The sequence below is a fragment of the Arachis ipaensis genome, chromosome B5 (genome assembly GCF_059453495.1).
Source record: "Arachis ipaensis isolate K30076 ecotype BB chromosome B5, ASM5945349v1, whole genome shotgun sequence".
Classification (NCBI taxonomy): domain Eukaryota; kingdom Viridiplantae; phylum Streptophyta; class Magnoliopsida; order Fabales; family Fabaceae; genus Arachis; species Arachis ipaensis.
The window spans coordinates 114,141,970-114,160,910 of NC_142440.1; the positions used below are offsets into that span (position 1 = coordinate 114,141,970).

General features: G+C 37.4%; 1 protein-coding gene and 1 non-coding gene across 2 annotated transcripts; both read right to left on the bottom strand.

Annotated features, from left to right (window-relative positions):
• Nucleotides 1-10,082: 10,082 nt before the first annotated feature.
• Nucleotides 10,083-10,190, bottom strand: LOC148565425 (small nucleolar RNA R71). Its single transcript, XR_015884670.1, has one exon. It is a non-coding gene; the product is annotated as a small nucleolar RNA R71 (small nucleolar RNA).
• Nucleotides 10,191-15,249: 5,059 nt separating this feature from the next.
• LOC110268597 (uncharacterized) lies at nt 15,250-17,644 on the bottom strand. Its single transcript, XM_021115112.2, has 6 exons — nt 17,561-17,644; nt 16,928-16,980; nt 15,900-15,961; nt 15,757-15,802; nt 15,466-15,499; nt 15,250-15,378 (listed from the first exon to the last, which is right to left on the bottom strand). The coding sequence occupies exons 1-6, from the start codon at nt 17,642-17,644 to the stop codon at nt 15,250-15,252; spliced, it is 408 nt and encodes a 135-aa protein (XP_020970771.1).
• Nucleotides 17,645-18,941: the final 1,297 nt, after the last annotated feature.

Sequence of the window (18,941 nt, forward strand, 5' to 3'; positions counted from 1 at the left end):
CCAAAGGACTCTGAGGCTCATCTAGAGACCATAGAGATTCCATTGAACCTCCTTATGCCCTTCATGAGCTCTGATGAGTATTCCTTTTCTAAAGAGAATGAGGATGTTACTGAAGAGCAAACAGCCAAGTTTCTTGGTGCAATCATGAAGCTGAATGCCAAATTATTTGGTATTGAAACTTGGGAAGATGAACCTCCCTTGTTCATCAATGAACTAAGTGATCTGGATCAACTGACATTGCCTCAGAAGAGACAGGATCCTGGAAAGTTCATAATACCTTGTACCATAGGCATCATGATCTTTAAGGCTCTGTGTGACCTTGGTTCAGGAATAAACCTCATGCCCCTCTCTGTAATAGAGAAACTGGGAATCTATGGGGTGCAAGCTGCTAAAATCTCATTAGAGATGGCAGACAGTTCAAGAAAACAGGCTTATGGACAAGTAGAGGACGTGTTAGTAAAGGTTGAAGGCCTTTACATCCCTGCTGATTTCATAGTCCTGGATACTAGAAAGGAAGAAGATGAATCCATCATCCTAGGAAGACCTTTCCTGGCCACAGCAAGAGCTGTGATTGATGTTGACAGAGGTGAAATAATCCTTCAATGGAATGAGGACTCCCTTGTGTTTAAAACTCAAGGATCTCCCTCTGTAACCAGGGAGAGGAATTATGAAAAGTTTCTCTAAAAGCAGAGTCAACCCAAGCCCCCACAGTCAAACTCTAAGTTTGGTGTTGGGAGGCCACAACCAAACTCTAAGTTTGGTGTTGAACTCCCATATCCAAACTCTATGTTTGGTGTTGGAGAGTTTCAACAATGCTCTGCACATCTGTGAGGCTCCATGAGAGCCCACTGTCAAGCTATTGACATTAAAGAAGCGCTTGTTGGGAGGCAACCTAATTTTTATTTATCTAACTATATTTTTCTTAATTATATGTCTTTATAGGTTCATGATCATGTGGAGTCACAAAATAAATATAAAAATTGAAAACGGAATCAAAAACAGCAAAAGAAAAATCACACCCTGGAGGAGCATCTGTCTGGCGTTCAGCGCCAGAACAGAGCATGGTGCTGGCGCTGAACGCCCAAAATGGGCAGCTTCTGGGCGCTGAACGCCAGAACAAGCATGGTTCTGGCATTCAACGCCAGAAATGGCACACAAATGGGCGTTGAACGCCCAAAATGGCCACCAACCTGGCGCTGAACGCCCAGAGTTGGGTGCAAAGGCATTTTTACATGCCTAATGGGTGCAGGGATGTAAATCCTTGAACACCTCAGGATCTGTAGACCCCACAGGATCCACTCAGGATCTGTGGACCCCACAGGATCCCCACCTACCTCCACTCACTTCTTCTCACCACTCTCTTTCACACAACCCCATAAACACTCTTCCCCAAAAACCCTTCACCAATCACCTCAAACTCTCCTCCCCATCACCTCTTCACCACTCATATCCATCCACTCTTCCCCATAAACCTACCTCATAAACTCCACCTACCTTCAAAATTCAAAACCAATTTCCCACCCAAACCCACCCATATGGCCGAAACCTTTCCCCCCTCCCTTCCCTATATAAAGCCCTCCATTCTTCATCAAATTCACACAACACACCCCTCTACACCCCTCTTGGCCGAACCACATCACCCTCTCCCTCTCCTCCATTTCTTCTTCTTCTTCATCTATTCTTTCTTTTATTGCTCGAGGGCGAGCAATATTCTAAGTTTGGTATGGTAAAAGCATAAGCTTTTTGTTTTTCCATTACCATTGATGGCACCTAAGACCGGAGAATCCTCTAGAAAGGGGAAAGGGAAGACAAAAGCTTCCACATCCGAGTCATGGGAGATGGAAAGGTTCATCTCCAAAGCCCATCAAGACCACTTCTATGATGATTGTGTGGCCAAGAAGAAGGTGATCCCCGAGGTCCCTTTCAAACTCAAAAGAAATGAGTATCCGGAGATCCAACATGAAATTCAAAGAAGAGGTTGGGAAGTTCTAACAAATCCCATCCAACAAGTTGGCATCCTAATGGTTCAAGAGTTCTATGCCAATGCATGGATCACCAAGAACCATGATCAAAGTAAGAACCCGGATCCAAAGAACTATGTTACAATGGTTCGGGGGAAATACTTGGATTTTAGTCCGGAGAATGTGAGGTTGGCGTTTAACTTGCCCATGATGCAAGGAGATGAACGCCCCTACACTAGAAGGGTCAACTTTAATCAAAGGTTGGACCAAGTCCTTATGGACATATGTGTAGAAGGAGCTCAATGGAAGGTTGACTCCACAGGCAAGCCGATTCAACTAAGAAGATTGGACCTCAAGCCTGTAGCTAGAGGATGGTTGGAGTTCATTCAATGCTCAATCATTCCCACTAGCAACCGGTCTGAAGTTACTATAGACCAGGCCATCATGATTCATAGTATCATGATTGGAGAAGAGGTGGAAGTTCATGAGATTATACCTCAAGAACTTTACAAGGTGGCTGACAAGTCCTCCACTATGGCAAGGTTAGCCTTTCCTCACCTCATTTGCCACCTATGCAATTCGGCTGGGATTGACATAGAGGGAGATATCCTCATTAAAGAGGACAAGCCCATCACTAAGAAAAAGATGGAACAAGCAAGAGATCCCAGTCATGGAGCTCAAGAGGCACAAGAAGCTCATTTACATGAGATCCCAGAGATGCCTCAAATGCACTTTCCTCCACAAAATTATTGGGAGCAAATCAACACCTCCCTAGGAGAATTGAGTTCCAATATGGGACAACTAAGGGTGGAACATCAAGAGCACTCCATCATACTTCATGAAATAAGAGAAGATCAAAAAGTAATGAGAAGGGAGCAACAAAGACAAGGAAGAGACATAGAAGAGCTTAAGGACATCATTGGTTCCTCAAGAAGGAAACGCCACCATCACTAAGGTGGATTCATTCCTTGTTCTTACTTTCTCTGTTTTTCGTTTTCTATGTTGTGTGCTTATCCATGTTTGTGTCTTCATTATATGATCATTAGTAGTTAGTAACTTTGTCTTAAAGTTATGAATGTCCTATGAATCCATCACCTCTCTTAAATAAAAAATGTTTTAATTCAAAAGAACAAGAAGTACATGAGTTTCGAATTTATCCTTGAACTTAGCTTAATTATATTGATGTGGTGACAATGCTTCTTGTTTTCTGAATGTATGCTTGAACAGTGCATATGTCTTTTGAAGTTGTTGTTTAAGAATATTAAATATGTTGGCTCTTGAAAGAATGATGACTAGGAGACATGTTATTTGATAATCTGAAAAATCATAAAAATGATTCCTGAAGCAAGAAAAAGCAGCAAAGAACAAAGCTTGCAGAAAAAAAAATATAGGCAAAAAAAAAAAATAAATAGAAAGAAAAAGAAAAAGCAAGCAGAAAAAGCCAAAAGCTCTTAAAACCAAGAGGCAAGAGCAAAAAGCCAATAACCCTTAAAACCAAAAGGCAAGGGCAAATAAAAAGGATCCCAAGGCTTTGAGCATCAGTGAATAGGAGGGCCTAAAGGAATAAAATCCTGGTCTAAGCGGCTAAACCAAGCTGTCCCTAACCATGTGCTTGTGGCGTGTAGGTGTCAAGTGAAAACTTGAGACTGAGCGGTTAAAGTCAAGGTCCAAAGCAAAAAAAAAAAAGAGTGTGCTTAAGAACCCTGGACACCTCTAATTGGGGACTTTAGCAAAGCTGAGTCACAATCTGAAAAGGTTCACCCAATTATGTGTCTGTGGCATTTATGTATCCGGTGGTAATACTGGAAAACAAAGTGCTTAGGGCCACGGCCAAGACTCATAAAGAAGTTGTGTTCAAGAATCATCATACTGAACTAGGAGAATCAATAACACTATTCGAAATCTGAAGTTCCTATAGATGCCAATCATTCTGAACCTCAATGGATAAAGTGATATGCCAAAACTATTCAAGAGGCAAAAAGCTATAAGTCCCGCTCATTTGATTGAAGCTATGTTTCATTGATAGTTTGGAGTTTATAGTATATTCTCTTTTTTTTATCCTATTTGATTTTCAGTTGCTTGGGGATAAGCAACAATTTAAGTTTGGTGTTGTGATGAGTGGATAATTTATACGCTTTTTGGCATTGTTTTTAGTATGTTTTTAGTAGGATCTAGTTACTTTTAGGGATGTTTTCATTAGTTTTTATGTTAAATTCACATTTCTGGACTTTACTATGAGATTGTGTGTTTTTCTGTGATTTCAGGTATTTTCTGGCTGAAATTGAGGGACTTGAGCAGAAATCAGATTCAGAGGTTGAAGAAGGACTGCTGATGTTGTTGGATTCTGACCTCCCTGCACTCAAAGTGGATTTTCTGGAGCTATAGAACTCTAAATGGCGCGCTTTCAAATGCATTGGAAAGTAGACATCCAGGGCTTTCCAGCAATATATAATAGTCCATTCTTTGGCCAAGGATAGACGACGTAAACTGGCGTTCAACGCCAGCTCTCTGCCCAAATCTGGCATCCAGCGCCAGAAAAGGAGCCAAAACCAGAGTTGAACGCCCAAACTGGCACAAAAACTGGCGTTCAACTCCAAGAAGGACCTCTACACGTGCAACACTCAAGCCCAGCCCAAGCACACACCAAGTGGGCCCCGGAAGTGGATTTATGCATCAATTACTTACTCATGTAAACCCTAGTAGCTAGTTTATTATAAATAGGACCTTTTACTATTGTATTAGGTATCTTTGATCAGTTGTATGCTATCTTAGATCACATTTGAGGGCTGGCCATCTCGGCCATGCCTGGACCTTTCACTTATGTATTTTTACAGTAGAGTTTCTACACTCCATAGATTAAGGTGTGGAGCTCTGCTGTTCCTCAAAGATTAATGCAAAGTACTACCGTTTTCTATTCAATTCATCCTATTTCGCTTCTAAGATATCCATTCGCACCCAAGAACGTGATGAAGGTGATGATTATGTGTGACGCTCATCACCATTCTCCCCTATGAACACGTGCCTGACAAACACTTCCGTTCTACATGAAATAAGCTAGAATGAATATCTCTTAGATCTCCTAACCAGAATCTTCGTGGCGTAAGATAGAATGATGGCGGCATTCAAGAGAATCCGGAAAGTCTAAACCTTGTCTGTGGTATTCCGAGTAGGATTCAATGATTGAATGACTGTGACGAGCTTCAAACTCGCGAGTGCTGGGCGTTAGTGACAGACGCAAAAGGAGGGTGAATCCTATTCCAGCATGATCGAGAACCGACAGATGATTAGCCGTGCTGTGACAGAGCATGTGAGCATATTTTTCACTGAGAGGAGGGGATGTAGCCACTGACAACGGTGATGCCCTTGCATAAAGCCAGACATGGAAAGGAGTAAGACTGATTGGATGAAGATAGCAAGAAAGTAGAGGTTCAGAGGAACGAAAGCATCTCTATTCGCTTATCTGAAACTCTCACCAATGATTTACATAAGTATTTCTATCCCTATTCTATTAATTATTATTCGAAAACACCATTATCAATTTATATCTGCCTAACTGAGATTTGCAAGGTGACCATAGCTTGCTTCATACCAACAATCTCTGTGGGATTCGACCCTTACTCACGTAAGGTATTACTTGGACGACCCAGTGCACTTGCTGGTTAGTTGTATTGAAGTTATGAACCATGGTATTGGCACCATGTTCTTGACGCCATTGCCAGGGAAAGAAAGAGCCATGAATTTTACATAATTAAAGTGTAATCACGATTACGCGTACCAAGTTGCTCAGGTTGCCAGGGATTGTTCGAGCCTAGACATCACAATTTCGTGCACCAAGTTTTTGGTGATGAGCGGATAATTTATACGCTTTTTGACATTGTTTTTAGTATGTTTTTAGTAGGATCTAGTTACTTTTAGGGATGTTTTCATTAGTTTTTATGTTAAATTCACATTTCTGGACTTTACTATGAGTTTGTGTGTTTTTCTGTGATTTCAGGTATTTTCTGGCTGAAATTGAGGGACTTGAACAGAAATCAGATTCAGAGGTTGAAAAAAGGACTGCTGATGCTGTTGGATTCTGACCTCCCTGCACTCAAAGTGGATTTTCTGGAGCTACAGAATTCGAAATGGCGCGCTTTCAATTGCGTTGGAAAGTAGACATCCAGAGCTTTCCAGCAATATATAATAGTCCATATTTTGGCCAAGAATAGACGACGTAAACTGGCGTTCAACGCCAGCTTTCTACCCAAATCTGGCGTCCAGCGCCAGAAAAGGAGCCAAAACCAGAGTTGAACGCCCAAACTGGCACAAAAGCTGGCGTTCAACTCCAAGAAGGACCTCTACACGTGCAACACTCAAGCTCAGCCCAAACACACACCAAGTGGGCCCAGGAAGTGGATTTATGCATCAATTACTTACTCATGTAAACCCTAGTAGCTAGTTTATTATAAATAGGACCCTTTACTATTGTATTAGACATCAGGGGATTACCTTATGATCCTTTGATCACGTTTTGGGGGCTGGCCATCTCGGCCATGCCTGGACCTTTCACTTATGTATTTTTAACGGTAGAGTTTCTACACTCCATAGATTAAGGTGTGGAGCTCTGCTGTTCCTCAAAGATTAATGCAAAGTACTACTGGTTTCTATTCAAATCATCTTATTTCGCTTCTAAGATATCCATTCGCACCCAAGAACGTGATGAAGGTGATGATTATGTGTGACGCTCATCACCATTCTCCCCTATGAACACGTGCCTGACAAACACCTCCGTTCTACATGAAATAAGCTAGAATGAATATCTCTTAGATCTCCTAACCAGAATCTTCGTGGTGTAAGCTAGAATGATGGCGGCTTTCAAGAGAATCCGGAAGGTCTAAACCTTGTCTGTGGTATTCCGAGTAGGATTCAATGATTGAATGACTGTGACGAGCTCCTAACTCGTGATTGCAGGGCATTAGTGACAGACGCAAAAGGATAGTAAATCCTATTTCAGCATGATCGAGAACCGACAGATGAATAGCCGTGCCATGACAGGGTGCGTGAGCATATTATTCACTGAGAGGATAAGATGAAGCCATTGGCAAGGGTGATGCCTCCAGACGATTAGTCGTGCCGTGATAGGGCATTGGATCATTTTCCCGAGAGATGACCGAAAGTAGCCATTGACAGTGGTGATGTATCACATACAGCCAGCCATGGAAAGGAGTAAGACTGATTGGATGAAGATAGCAGGAAAGCAGAGGTTCAGAGGAACAAAAAGCATCTCCATTCGCTTATCTGAAATTCCTACCAATGATTTACATAAGTACCTCTATCCCTATTCTATTATTTATTATTCGAAAACATCATTATCAATTTATATCTGCCTGACTGAGATTTGCAAGGTGACCATATTTTGCTTCATACCAACAATCTCCGTGGGATTCGACCCTTACTCACGTAAGGTATTACTTGGACGACCCAGTGCACATGCTGGTTAGTTGTATCGAAGTTGTGAACCATGGTATTGGCACCATGTTCTTGGCGCCATTGCCAGGGAAAGAAAGAGCCATGAAATTTACATAATTAAAGTGTAATCACGATTACGCGTACCAAGTTGCTCACGTTTCCAGGGATTGTTCGAGCCTGGACATCACAATTTCGTGCACCAAGTTTTTGGCGCCGTTGCCGGGGATTGTTCGAGTTTGGACAACTGACGGTTCATCCTGTTGCTCAGATTAGGTAATTTTCTTTTTATTTTATTTTCAAAAATTTTTCAAAAATATTTCTAAAATTTTCTCATCTGTTTTCGAAAAAAAATAATAAAAAAAAATGTTTTCAAAAATTTATTCAAAATTTTTAAAGAATGAATTCTAGTGTTTCATGAAGCATGTGAAGCCTGGCTGGCTGTAAAGTCATGTCTAAATTCTTTTGGACTGAGGCTTCCAACCATCAGCTCTTATACGACTGTAGGGTATGTCAGGCATGTCATGTCTGAATTACATGCTAAAGCTTGGCTGGCCATTGGCCATGTCTAGTGTTTTGGACCGGAGCTTTCATTGAAAGCTTGGCTGGCTAGTGAGCCATGTCTAATTCCTGGACTGAAGCTTTAGACTAAGAATGCAAGATTCCTGGAATTCATGTTAAAAATTTTGGAATCCTTATTTTTTCCTTCTCATATAATTTTCAAAAAAAAAAATCCAAAAAAATTTAAAAAAAATCATAAAAATCAAAAATATTTTTTGTGTTTCTTGTTTGAGTCTTGTGTCATGTTATAAGTTTGGTGTCAATTGCATGTGCATCTTGCATTTTTCGAAAATTCATGCATTCATAGTGTTCTTCATGATCTTCAAGTTGTTCTTGGTAAGTCTTCTTGTTTGATCTTTGCATTTGCATGTTTTGTGTCTTTTCTTGTTTTACATGTGCATTTTTCGTTTCTTAGAGTCTAAACATGAAAGATTTCTAAGTTTGGTGTCTTACATGTTTTCTTTGCATCAAAAATTTTTCAAAAATATGTTCTTGATGTTCATCTTGACATTCAAAGTGTTCTTGGTGTTCATCTTGACATTCATATCATTCATGCATGCATTCATTGTTTTGATTCAAAATTTTCATGCATTGAGTATTTTTGTTGTTTTTCTCTCTCATCATAAAAATTCAAAAATAAAAAAAAATATCTTTCCGTTTCTCTCTCATCAAATTCGAAAATTTGATTTGACTTTTTCAAAATTTTTAAAAATCAAGTTGTTTCTTATGAGTCAAATCAAATTTTCAATTTGAAAATCCTATTTTTTTCAAAATCTTTTTCAAAAATCAAATCTTTTTCAAAATTCTTAGTTATTTTCGAAAATTCCAAAAATATTTTTCAAAAATCTTTTTCTTATTTTTATACCAAATTTTCGAAAATAACAATAACAATTAATGTTTTGATTCAAAAATTTGATGTTTGTTACTTGCTTGTTAAGAAAGATTCAAACTTTAAGTTCTAGAATCATATCTTGTGATTTCTTGTGAATCAAGTCATTAATTGTGATTTTAAAAATCAAATCTTTTTCAAAACTAATTTCAATCATATCTTTTCAAAAATATCTTCTTATCTTATCTTTTTCAAAAATATCTTTTCAAAATATCTTTTCTAACTTCCTAACTTCTTATCTTTTCAAAATTTCTTTCAACTAACTAACTAACTTTTTGTTTGTTTCTTAACTTTTTCAAAACTACCTAACTAACTCTCTCTCTCCAATTTTCGAAAATATCTTCCCTCTTTTTCAAAAATTTCTTTTTAATTAACTAATTATTCTTATTTTTATTTTTAATTTAAAAAAAATTTCGAAAAAAATACTAACAATTTTCAAAAACCATTTTCGAAAATCACTAACTCTTTTTCAAAATAATTTTCGAAAATTATCCCTCCCCCATCTTATTCTATTTATTCATTCATATCCTAACATCTCATATCACATCTCTGCCATCCTCACAGTTGTGTTTCTTCCATTATATTACATTCTTTGTCTCCCCCTCTTCTTTTACTCACACAAGGATCCCTATACTGTGGTATAAAGGATCTCTATTATTATTATTATTTTTCTGTGCCCTCTTCTTTGTCATATAAGCAGGAGCAAGGATAAGAACATTCTTGTGGAAGCAGATCTAGAACCTGAAAGGACTCTGAAAAGGAAACTAAGAGAAGCTAAAATACAACAATCCAGAGATAACCTTTCAGAAATTTTCGAACAGGAAGAGGAGATGGCAGCCGAAAATAACAATAATGTAAGGAAGATGCTTGGTGACTTTACTGCACCTAATTCCAATTTACATGGAAGAAGCATCTCCATTCCTGCCATTGGAGCAAACAACTTTGAGCTGAAACCTCAATTAGTTTCTCTAATGCAGCAGAACTGCAAGTTTCATGGACTTCCATCTGAAGATCCTTTTCAGTTCTTAACTGAATTCTTGCAGATATGTGATACTGTTAAGACTAATGGAGTAGATCCTGAAGTCTACAGGCTCATGCTTTTCCCTTTTGCTGTAAGAGACAGAGCTAGATTATGGTTGGATTCTCAACCCAAAGACAGCCTGAACTCTTGGGATAAGCTGGTCACGGCTTTCTTAGCCAAGTACTTTCCTCCTCAAAAGCTGAGCAAGCTTAGAGCTGATGTTCAGACCTTCAGACAGAAAGAAGGTGAATCCCTCTATGAAGCTTGGGAAAGATACAAATAGTTGACCAAAAAGTGTCCCTCTGACATGCTTTCAGAATGGACCATCCTGGATATATTCTATGATGGTTTATCTGAGCTATCAAAGATGTCACTGGACACTTCTGCAGGTGGATCCATTCACCTAAAGAAAACGCCTGCAGAAGCTCAAGAACTCATTGACATGGTTGCTAATAACCAGTTCATGTACACTTCTGAAAGGAATCCTGTGAGTAATGGGATGCCTATGAAGAAGGGAGTTCTTGAAGTTGATACTCTGAATGCCATATTAGCTCAGAATAAAATATTGACTCAGCAAGTCAATATGATCTCTCAGAGTCTGCATGGAATACAAGCTGCATCCAACAGTACTCAAGAGGCTTCTTATGAAGAAGAAGCTTATGATCTTGAGAACCCTGCAATAGCAGAGGTGAATTACTTAGGTGAACCTTATGGAAACACCTATAAATCATCATGGAGAAATCATCCGAATTTCTCATGGAAGGATCAAAAGCCTCAACAAGGCTTTAATAATGGTGGAAGAAATAGGTTTAACAATAATAAACCTTTTTCATCATCCACTCAGCAACAGACAGAGAACTCTGAACAAAATGCTTCTAATTTAGCAAATCTAGTCTCTGATCTATCCAAGGCCATTGTGAGCTTCATGAATGAAACAAGATCTTTCATTAGAAATCTGGAAGCACAAGTGGGCCAGCTGAGTAAATGGAACACTGAAATCCCTCCCAGTACTCTCCCAAGCAATACAGAAGAGAACCCAAAAGGAGAGTGCAAGGCCATTGACATAAGCACCATGGTCGAACCTACAAGGGGAGTGGAGGACGTGAATCCCAAGGAGGAAGACCACCTGGGATGTCCAGTGATCAATAAGGAGCTTCCCTCTGAGGAACCAAAGGACTCTGAGGCTCATCTAGAGATCATAGAGATCCCATTGAACCTCCTTATGCCCTTCATGAGCTCTGATGAGTATTCCTCTTCTGAAGAGAATGAGGATGTTACTGAAGAGCAGACTGCCAAGTTTCTTGGTGCAATCATGAAGCTGAATGCCAAACTATTTGGCATTGATACTTGGGAAGTTGAACCTCCCTTGTTCATCAATGAACTAAGTGATCTGGATCAACTGACATTGCCTCAAAAGAGACAGGATCCTGGAAAGTTCATAATACCCTGTACCATAGGCACCATGATCTTTAAGGCTCTGTGTGACCTTGGTTCAGGAATAAACCTCATGCCCCTCTCTGTAATAGAGAAACTGGGAATCTATGGGGTGCAAGCTGCTAAAATCTCATTAGAGATGGCAGACAGTTCAAGAAAACAGGCTTATGGACAAGTAGAGGACATGTTAGTAAAGGTTGAAGGCCTTTACATCCCTGCTAATTTCATAGTCCTGGATACTGGAAAGAAAGAGGATGAATCCATCATCCTAGGAAGACCTTTCCTGGCCACAGCAAGAGCTGTGATTGATGTTGACAGAGGTGAAATAGTCCTTCAATGGAATGAGGACTCCCTTGTGTTTAAAACTCAAGGATCTCCCTCTGCAACCATGGAGAGGAAGCAGAAAAAGCTTCTCTCAAAGCAGAGTCAACCAGAGCCCCCACAGTCAAACTCTAAGTTTGGTGTTGGGAGGCCACAACCAAACTCTAAGTTTGGTGTTGAACTCCCATATCCAAACTCTAAGTTTGGTGTTGGAGAGTCTCAACAAAGCTCTGCACATCTGTGAGGCTCCATGAGAGCCCACTGTCAAGCTATTGACATTAAAGAAGCGCTTGTTGGGAGGCAACCCAATTTCTATTTATCTAACTATATTTTTCTTAATTATATGTCTTTATAGGTTCATGATCATGTGGAGTCACAAAATAAATAAAAAAATTGAAAACGGAATCAAAAACAGCAGAAGAAAAATCACACCCTGGAGGAGCATCTGTCTGGCGTTCAAACGCCAGAACAGAGCATGGTGCTGGCGCTGAACGCCCAAAATGGGCAGCTTCTGGGCGCTGAACGCCCAAAATGGCCACCAACCTGGCGCTGAACGCCCAGAGTTGGGTGCAAAGGCATTTTATATGCCTAAATTGGTGCAGGGATGTAAATGCCTTGACACCTCAGGATCTGTGGACCTCACAAGATCATCTCAAGATCTGTGGACTCCACAGGATCCCCACCTACCTCCACTCACTCTCTTCTCTCTTCTCAATCATCCTCTATTCCCAATAAACACTCTTCCCTATTAACCCTTTACCACTCACATCCATACACCCACTTACCTTCAAAATTCAACATCTCTCTCCCACCCAATCCCACCCATATGGCCGAATACACACACCCATCCATCTCCTCCATATCTTCTTCTTCTTCTTCTATTCTTTCTTCTTTTGCTCGAGGGCGAGCAACATTCTAAGTTTGGTGTGGTAAAAGCATAGCTTTTTTTGTTTTTTTTCCATAACCATTGATGGCACCTAAGGCCAGAGAAACCTCTAGAAGAGGAAAGGGAAGACAAAAGCTTCCATCAAGGGTCTATAGCTCAGTGGCAGAACATTTGACTGCAAATCAAGAGATCCCTGAGATACCTCAGGGGATACATTTTCTTCCACACAATTATTGGAAGCAACTAAGGGTGGAACATCAAGAGCACTCCATCATGCTCCATGAAATAAGAGAAGATCAAAAAGCAATGAGGGAGGAGCAACAAAGACAAGGAAGAGACATAGAAGAGCTCAAGGACATCATTGGTTCCTCAAGAAGGAAACGCCACCATCACTAAGGTGGATTCATTCCTTGATCTTATTTCTTCTGTTTTTCGTTTTCTATGTTATGTGCTTATCTATGTTTGTGTCTTCATTACATGATCATTAGTAGTTAGTAACTTTGTCTTAAAGTTATAAATGTCCTATGAATCCATCACCTCTCTTAAATGAAAAATGTTTTAATTCAAAAGAACAAGAAGTACATGAGTTTCGAATTTATCCTTGAACTTAGCTTAATTATATTGATGTGGTGACAATGCTTCTTGTTTTCTGAATGTATGCTTGAACAGTGCATATGTCTTTTGAAGTTGTTGTTTAAGAATGTTAAATATGTTAGCTCTTGAAAGAATGATGACTAGGAGACATGTTATTTGATAATCTGAAAAATCATAAAAATGATTCTTGAAGCAAGAAAAAGCAGCAAAGAACAAAGCTTGCAGAAAAAAATATATAGGCGAAAAAAAAATAATAAGAAAAAGAAAAAGCAAGCAGAAAAAGCCAAAGCTCTTAAAACCAAGAGGCAAGAGCAAAAAGCCAATGACCCTTAAAACCAAAAGGCAAGGGTAAATAAAGAGGATCCCAAGGCTTTGAGCATCAGTGGATAGGAGGGCCTAAAGGAATAAAATCCTGGTCTAAGCGGCTAAACCAAGCTGTCCCTAACCATGTGCTTGTGGCGTGTAGGTGTCAAGTGAAAACTTGAGACTGAACGGTTAAAGTCAAGGTCCAAAGCAAAAAAAGAGTGTGCTTAAGAACCCTGGATACCTCTAATTGGGGACTTTAGCAAAGCTGAGTCACAATCTGAAAAGGTTCACCCAATTATGTGTCTGTGGCATTTATGTATCCGGTGGTAATACTGGAAAACAAAGTGCTTAGGGCCACGGCCAAGACTCATAAAGAAGCTGTGTTCAAGAATCATCATACTGAACTAGGAGAGTCAATAACACTATTCGAAATCTGAAGTTCCTATAGATGCCAATCATTCTGAACCTCAATGGATAAAGTGAGATGCCAAAACTATTCAAGAGGCAAAAAGCTATAAGTCCCGCTCATGTGATTGAAGCTCTGTTTCACTGATAGTTTGGAATTTATAGTATATTCTCTTCTTTTTATCCTATTTGATTTTCAGTTGCTTGGGGACAAGCAACAATTTAAGTTTGGTGTTGTGATTTGCGGATAATTTATACGCTTTTTGACATTGTTTTTAGTATGTTTTTAGTAGGATCTAGTTACTTTTAGGGATGTTTTCATTAGTTTTTATGTTAAATTCACATTTCTGGACTTTACTATGAGTTTGTGTGTTTTTCTATGATTTCAGGTATTTTCTGGCTGAAATTGAGGGAGTAGAGCAGAAATCAGATTCAGAGGTTGAAAAAAGGACTGCTAATGCTGTTGGATTCTGACCTCCCTGCACTCAAAGTGGATTTTCTGGAGTTACAGAATTTGAAACACTACAAAAAAACTTGGTAATTATGGCGGTTTTTTAGGGTTATTACGGCGGTTTGAACCGCCATTATTACCTTGAATGGCGACTAAGAAAAACCGCCAGAATTCTAAGCGCCATTTGGTTATTACGGCGGTTTTTAAAAAACCGCCACAATTCCCTTGGTTAAAATGGCGGTTTTTTAACAGGTTAAAACGGCTGTTCAAACCGCCGTTATTTCCGAATAAAACGGCGTTTTTTTTGTTGGTTAAAACGGCGGTTCAAACCGCCGTTATTTCCGAAAAAATGGCGTTTTTAAATTGGTTAAAATGGCGGTTCAAACCGCCGTTATTTCCGGATAAAACAACATTTTTTTAGTTAGTTAAAACGGCGGTTCAAACCGTCATTATTTTCAGATAAAATGGTATTTTTTAATTGGTTAAAACGACATTTGAAACCGACATTTTTATCGAGTTAAAATGGCATTTCATGTTTAAAACGACATTCATAAACTGCTGTTTTTACTGAATAAAAATGACATTTTTTATCGTTTAAAAAGGAATTTTTAACAATTATTTTTACCACGTGAAACAAACAATTTTTTGTTTAAAATTTTATAATAACAAAAAATCAAACCCATAAACAAAATATTACCTAACTCAAATAAAATATCAAACATAATATATAATTTTTTTTATTAGTATTAGAAATCAAAAGTAATAATTTCTATACAAATAATTAAGCAAATTATATCCACTAACTATTACTTTTTCTATACAAATAATTAAGCAAATTATATCCACTAACTATTACTTTGAGAAGTATTAGCATAGGCATGCAAAAAAAGGAGCTCGAAGGACATGAGCTGTGAGCTAAAAAGTTGACTTCTGGCATCATAACATTTCTAGTAGCATTGGCATGAGCTTGAGAAATTAACCCACCAGAATTCCTAGTCTCCAAAGAACTTTCTTTGACTTTCCACTGATTTTAAACCTCTTCAAATTCTTGTCTTGAAGAACCTTCTTTATAGCCACAGTTTCACCAGTCCCCAAGCAATACCCCTGAACAACAAAACACAGAAAATTTTAACCATAGTATATATAGCATATAGATATTATAAAATGCTTAAGCTTCCCAAGTTTAGATACCAAATGTCCAGATAGATTAGAGTTATCAAGATCCCTGCAAAAAGTAACACAAGATGATCAATTTAAAAGAAAATGTCAATGGAACACTAACTACTTCATTCAACTTAAAATTCATAATGTCTATTTCCAATCACACAAAAACCTAAAGCATCCTACAAGACATACAACTAAGAATAAATAATACAGAAACTTAAAGCATCATTCGATCATTACAGCATTTAAGTATCAAAATTCTACCTACTAGTTTGTCAGATTAAAGTTTGGAATGTAATGAGTCACAGTAAGCATCACCTTTCATGGACTAAGAGTAACCTTTCTTCACAAACTGAACCAAGCTCTGCAAATATATAACATGGACAAGTTATACAATGAGAAATAAATTAACAAGGTGCTACCTTGTAATAAAGAAGCTAAAGAAAGTGCAAGAGGCATGCTTTCATCCAAGTCCTGAGTCCCACATTCTGTAATCACCCTATGAAGAACAGCTAGCAAGAGCCTGCAACAAATTCAACTATTTAACTCAAATTCATAGAAGAACAAATGCAACATTTGCATCAAGGACATTTTACTCTATGGATAACCATGAGTTCCAAGAACCCAATCAAGAACAAGACTTTACCTGCAAAACAAGACTTTTTAATATTTTTGTGATAACCTTTTTAGTTCCTGTGAATGGAATCATGATAACCAAAATCAATAAAAAAAAAGCCATCACCAGAATCTTCAGGTGTGAATATCAATCACTTTCTTCAGAATTTGAGAAGCAAACAAAAAAATAAAAATAAAAAAACAGAAAAAAAAGAGGAAGTAGCATCATTAAATTCTAATCGCTAGTGAAGCCTCCATTGGAATTGATATTGTTAAAGAATTTAGGAGGTCAAGCTTCCATGTATTGACCCTTTCCTATTAACAATTTTGTAGATCAGAAGAGTCTTGGTTGACCAATTATATTCTATGTCGATCTAACTGAATTATTCACTACTTACTTGGTTTAATTTGATTGTTAGCTTTCACGCCTAAAATATGTTCCTAGCCAATTCCAGTAGCTTGTCAAGGTCCCAAAAGTTGATGTATATATATATATATATATATTTTGTAGCACGATAAAAGTTTGGTAAGAACAACAATCATATTATAATTGACGGCTTCATCAAATGTGAACATGTATATATATATGTACAGTGGTAGTGCTAGCTAGCTATATCTCTTTCTAAACAATTGATTAGATTAAATGGGGCCAGACTAATTACGTATGTAGATATCATATATATGGTCTCAAAAAACTAGCTGATGAGCTATATATAGATAACATAAATATTCTTCTTCATGTTTATATGAATGTGAATTCTTCAAAAGGGATATGAACAACATATATATATACTACCAGTTAGTTGTGCATATGGACCAAGTGGAATAAGAAGGATCCAATTGGAGATGAATGAGAAAATTTAAGAAATACTACCAGCTGAATTTTGTCAGCAGCCCCAGAAAAATACTACCAGAACCAGGTCGAATCTGCAAAGTTCAAACATAATGTACCTTCAAATATTAAAAGGTAACAACAAATCAAATAGATAAATATACCAAAATTGAAGAATCTTACCCGATTGAGATAAGTAACCTTTCACCAAAATTGAAAAATATAACCAAAATTGAGATAAATATACCAAAATTGAAAAATATAACCAAAATTGAAGAATCAGCTGCCCCAATTAAATCACCAAATCAGAAGGATTGAAGAAAAAATAAAGGTTACTACTCACTCTCAAGAAATACTATCTAAAATGTACATTTCAATGCTCCACAAATTTGAGATCAAATAAGAAATACTGGTTCTTCCAAATCAAATAATATTATATCCTACTTTTCAAAATTAACATTGGTCATCAGTTAAAGCTAAACTGATAAAATACTTTCATGAGTAAAGGCTAAACTCCATAATATGTAAGTGGAATCAAAATTTATACTCCATTAATGAACTAGTTGACAATTGAAGACGATCATAATCACACTGCAATGGAAAAACATTAGTTGATAACATAAAGTAAACTTTTAAATAACTAAAATAACCTCTTAAGAAGATCATAGTTATCACCTGGATAATCGGAGAATCAGGTTCCAGTTCTGTCATAAAAGCATTGATAAGGGCAGAATTTAGTTGAAGCATTTCATCGGGCATGTTGTGTGCTAGTAAAATAAAAATGAATTCACATAGAAAAATATATTAGTTATACATGGAGAAATTCACATAGATTTTATCAATAGAAAGGGTGTCTAATGAAATTTTCTTTTAGGAGTCAAATCAAACTCTAAATCTTTTTATCAATAGAAAGGGTGTCTAAAGTCTCCATTAAATCTAAATTACTGCTGATGCTAACTAAACTTCCAAATATATTAATACTCCTCCTTCTCCTTCTAAAGTTCAACATGAAGGAACAGGAGATTATAAGGGTCACACCTGAAATGGGATTGAATGAAGAAAGGGGTCTCCAGACTTGCCATATTCTTTGGCAGCAGATTCCTGAAGCAATCTCGACCACGGTTGCCCTTGTCCCACGTCACCAAAATTTAAAGCTTTCAATAAAACAATCCACCACATAGTAAGATATAAAGCATGAGCTTTCATATTAAGAATCAATGAAAAATTAAAAATTACAAGCAACATTAGAAGTACCAAATTATATCAAATCAAATGAAATAAAAGAAAAGGACATAATCATTATCAGAAGTGAATTGTTGAATAGCAAAACAGAACATTTATAATGTAAGAATGGAAACAAATAAATAATCATGGATTCACTTTTTTTTTTCTTTTTTGGAAGAATTAAAGCAAATTTGATATGGATAGGCAAGAATACTCACAGTTAGTGTTGCCAACTTCATGAACAAATAGAACAAATTATCAAGAATTTAAAGAATGTACTCTACAGAAGTGAATTTGATTGCTGCATTCACCTTCTCTAGTAAAATAAAGAAAAGAGAAAGGAATTTAAAACCTGCTGGATTGCTCCAAGAGATTTTCATTTAAAAACCAGAAGCAATGAAAAAAAATTGAAAGGATTTAACAATGACAACTAAATTTTTTATTTTTCTTTCTCTGAGCATGCAATTTACACAGATGTTAAGATGAACTCAAATTACTTACGATGACAAGGAATCTAGTTCACTTATAGTAACATGGAACATGTTGGTGAACTCAGTTATTCAAGGCAAGACCAAATACCAGAAATTGACATGACCAAGTGCACCAAAAGCTATGTAGAATTGATTTTCCATAAGATCCAATTATATTCTTGCAATTATATTATAGTACATACATGCATATAGAAAGCAAATCAGGCAAGTGTTTCAACTTTCAATTACCAAATCAAATATCAAAACATAACATAAGATCTCCTACTTCAGCAAACAAAAATACTCGGAAGGAATTATCTGCCTAATTTTATATTGCACAGATCTTCTATAATCCCAAAATT

Bases quoted from the DNA above. Each gene is read 5' to 3' on its own strand.
- LOC110268597 (XM_021115112.2), bottom strand. From the start codon at position 17,644: ATGCCCGATGAAATGCTTCAACTAAATTCTGCCCTTATCAATGCTTTT. The intron at 16,981-17,560 runs GTGATAACTATG...TGAACTTTGCAG, and splicing joins CTGATTCTCCGATTATCCAG to ATTCGACCTGGTTCTGGTAG. The intron at 15,379-15,465 runs GTATCTAAACTT...TTTGTTGTTCAG, and splicing joins CTAATCTATCTGGACATTTG to GGGTATTGCTTGGGGACTGG.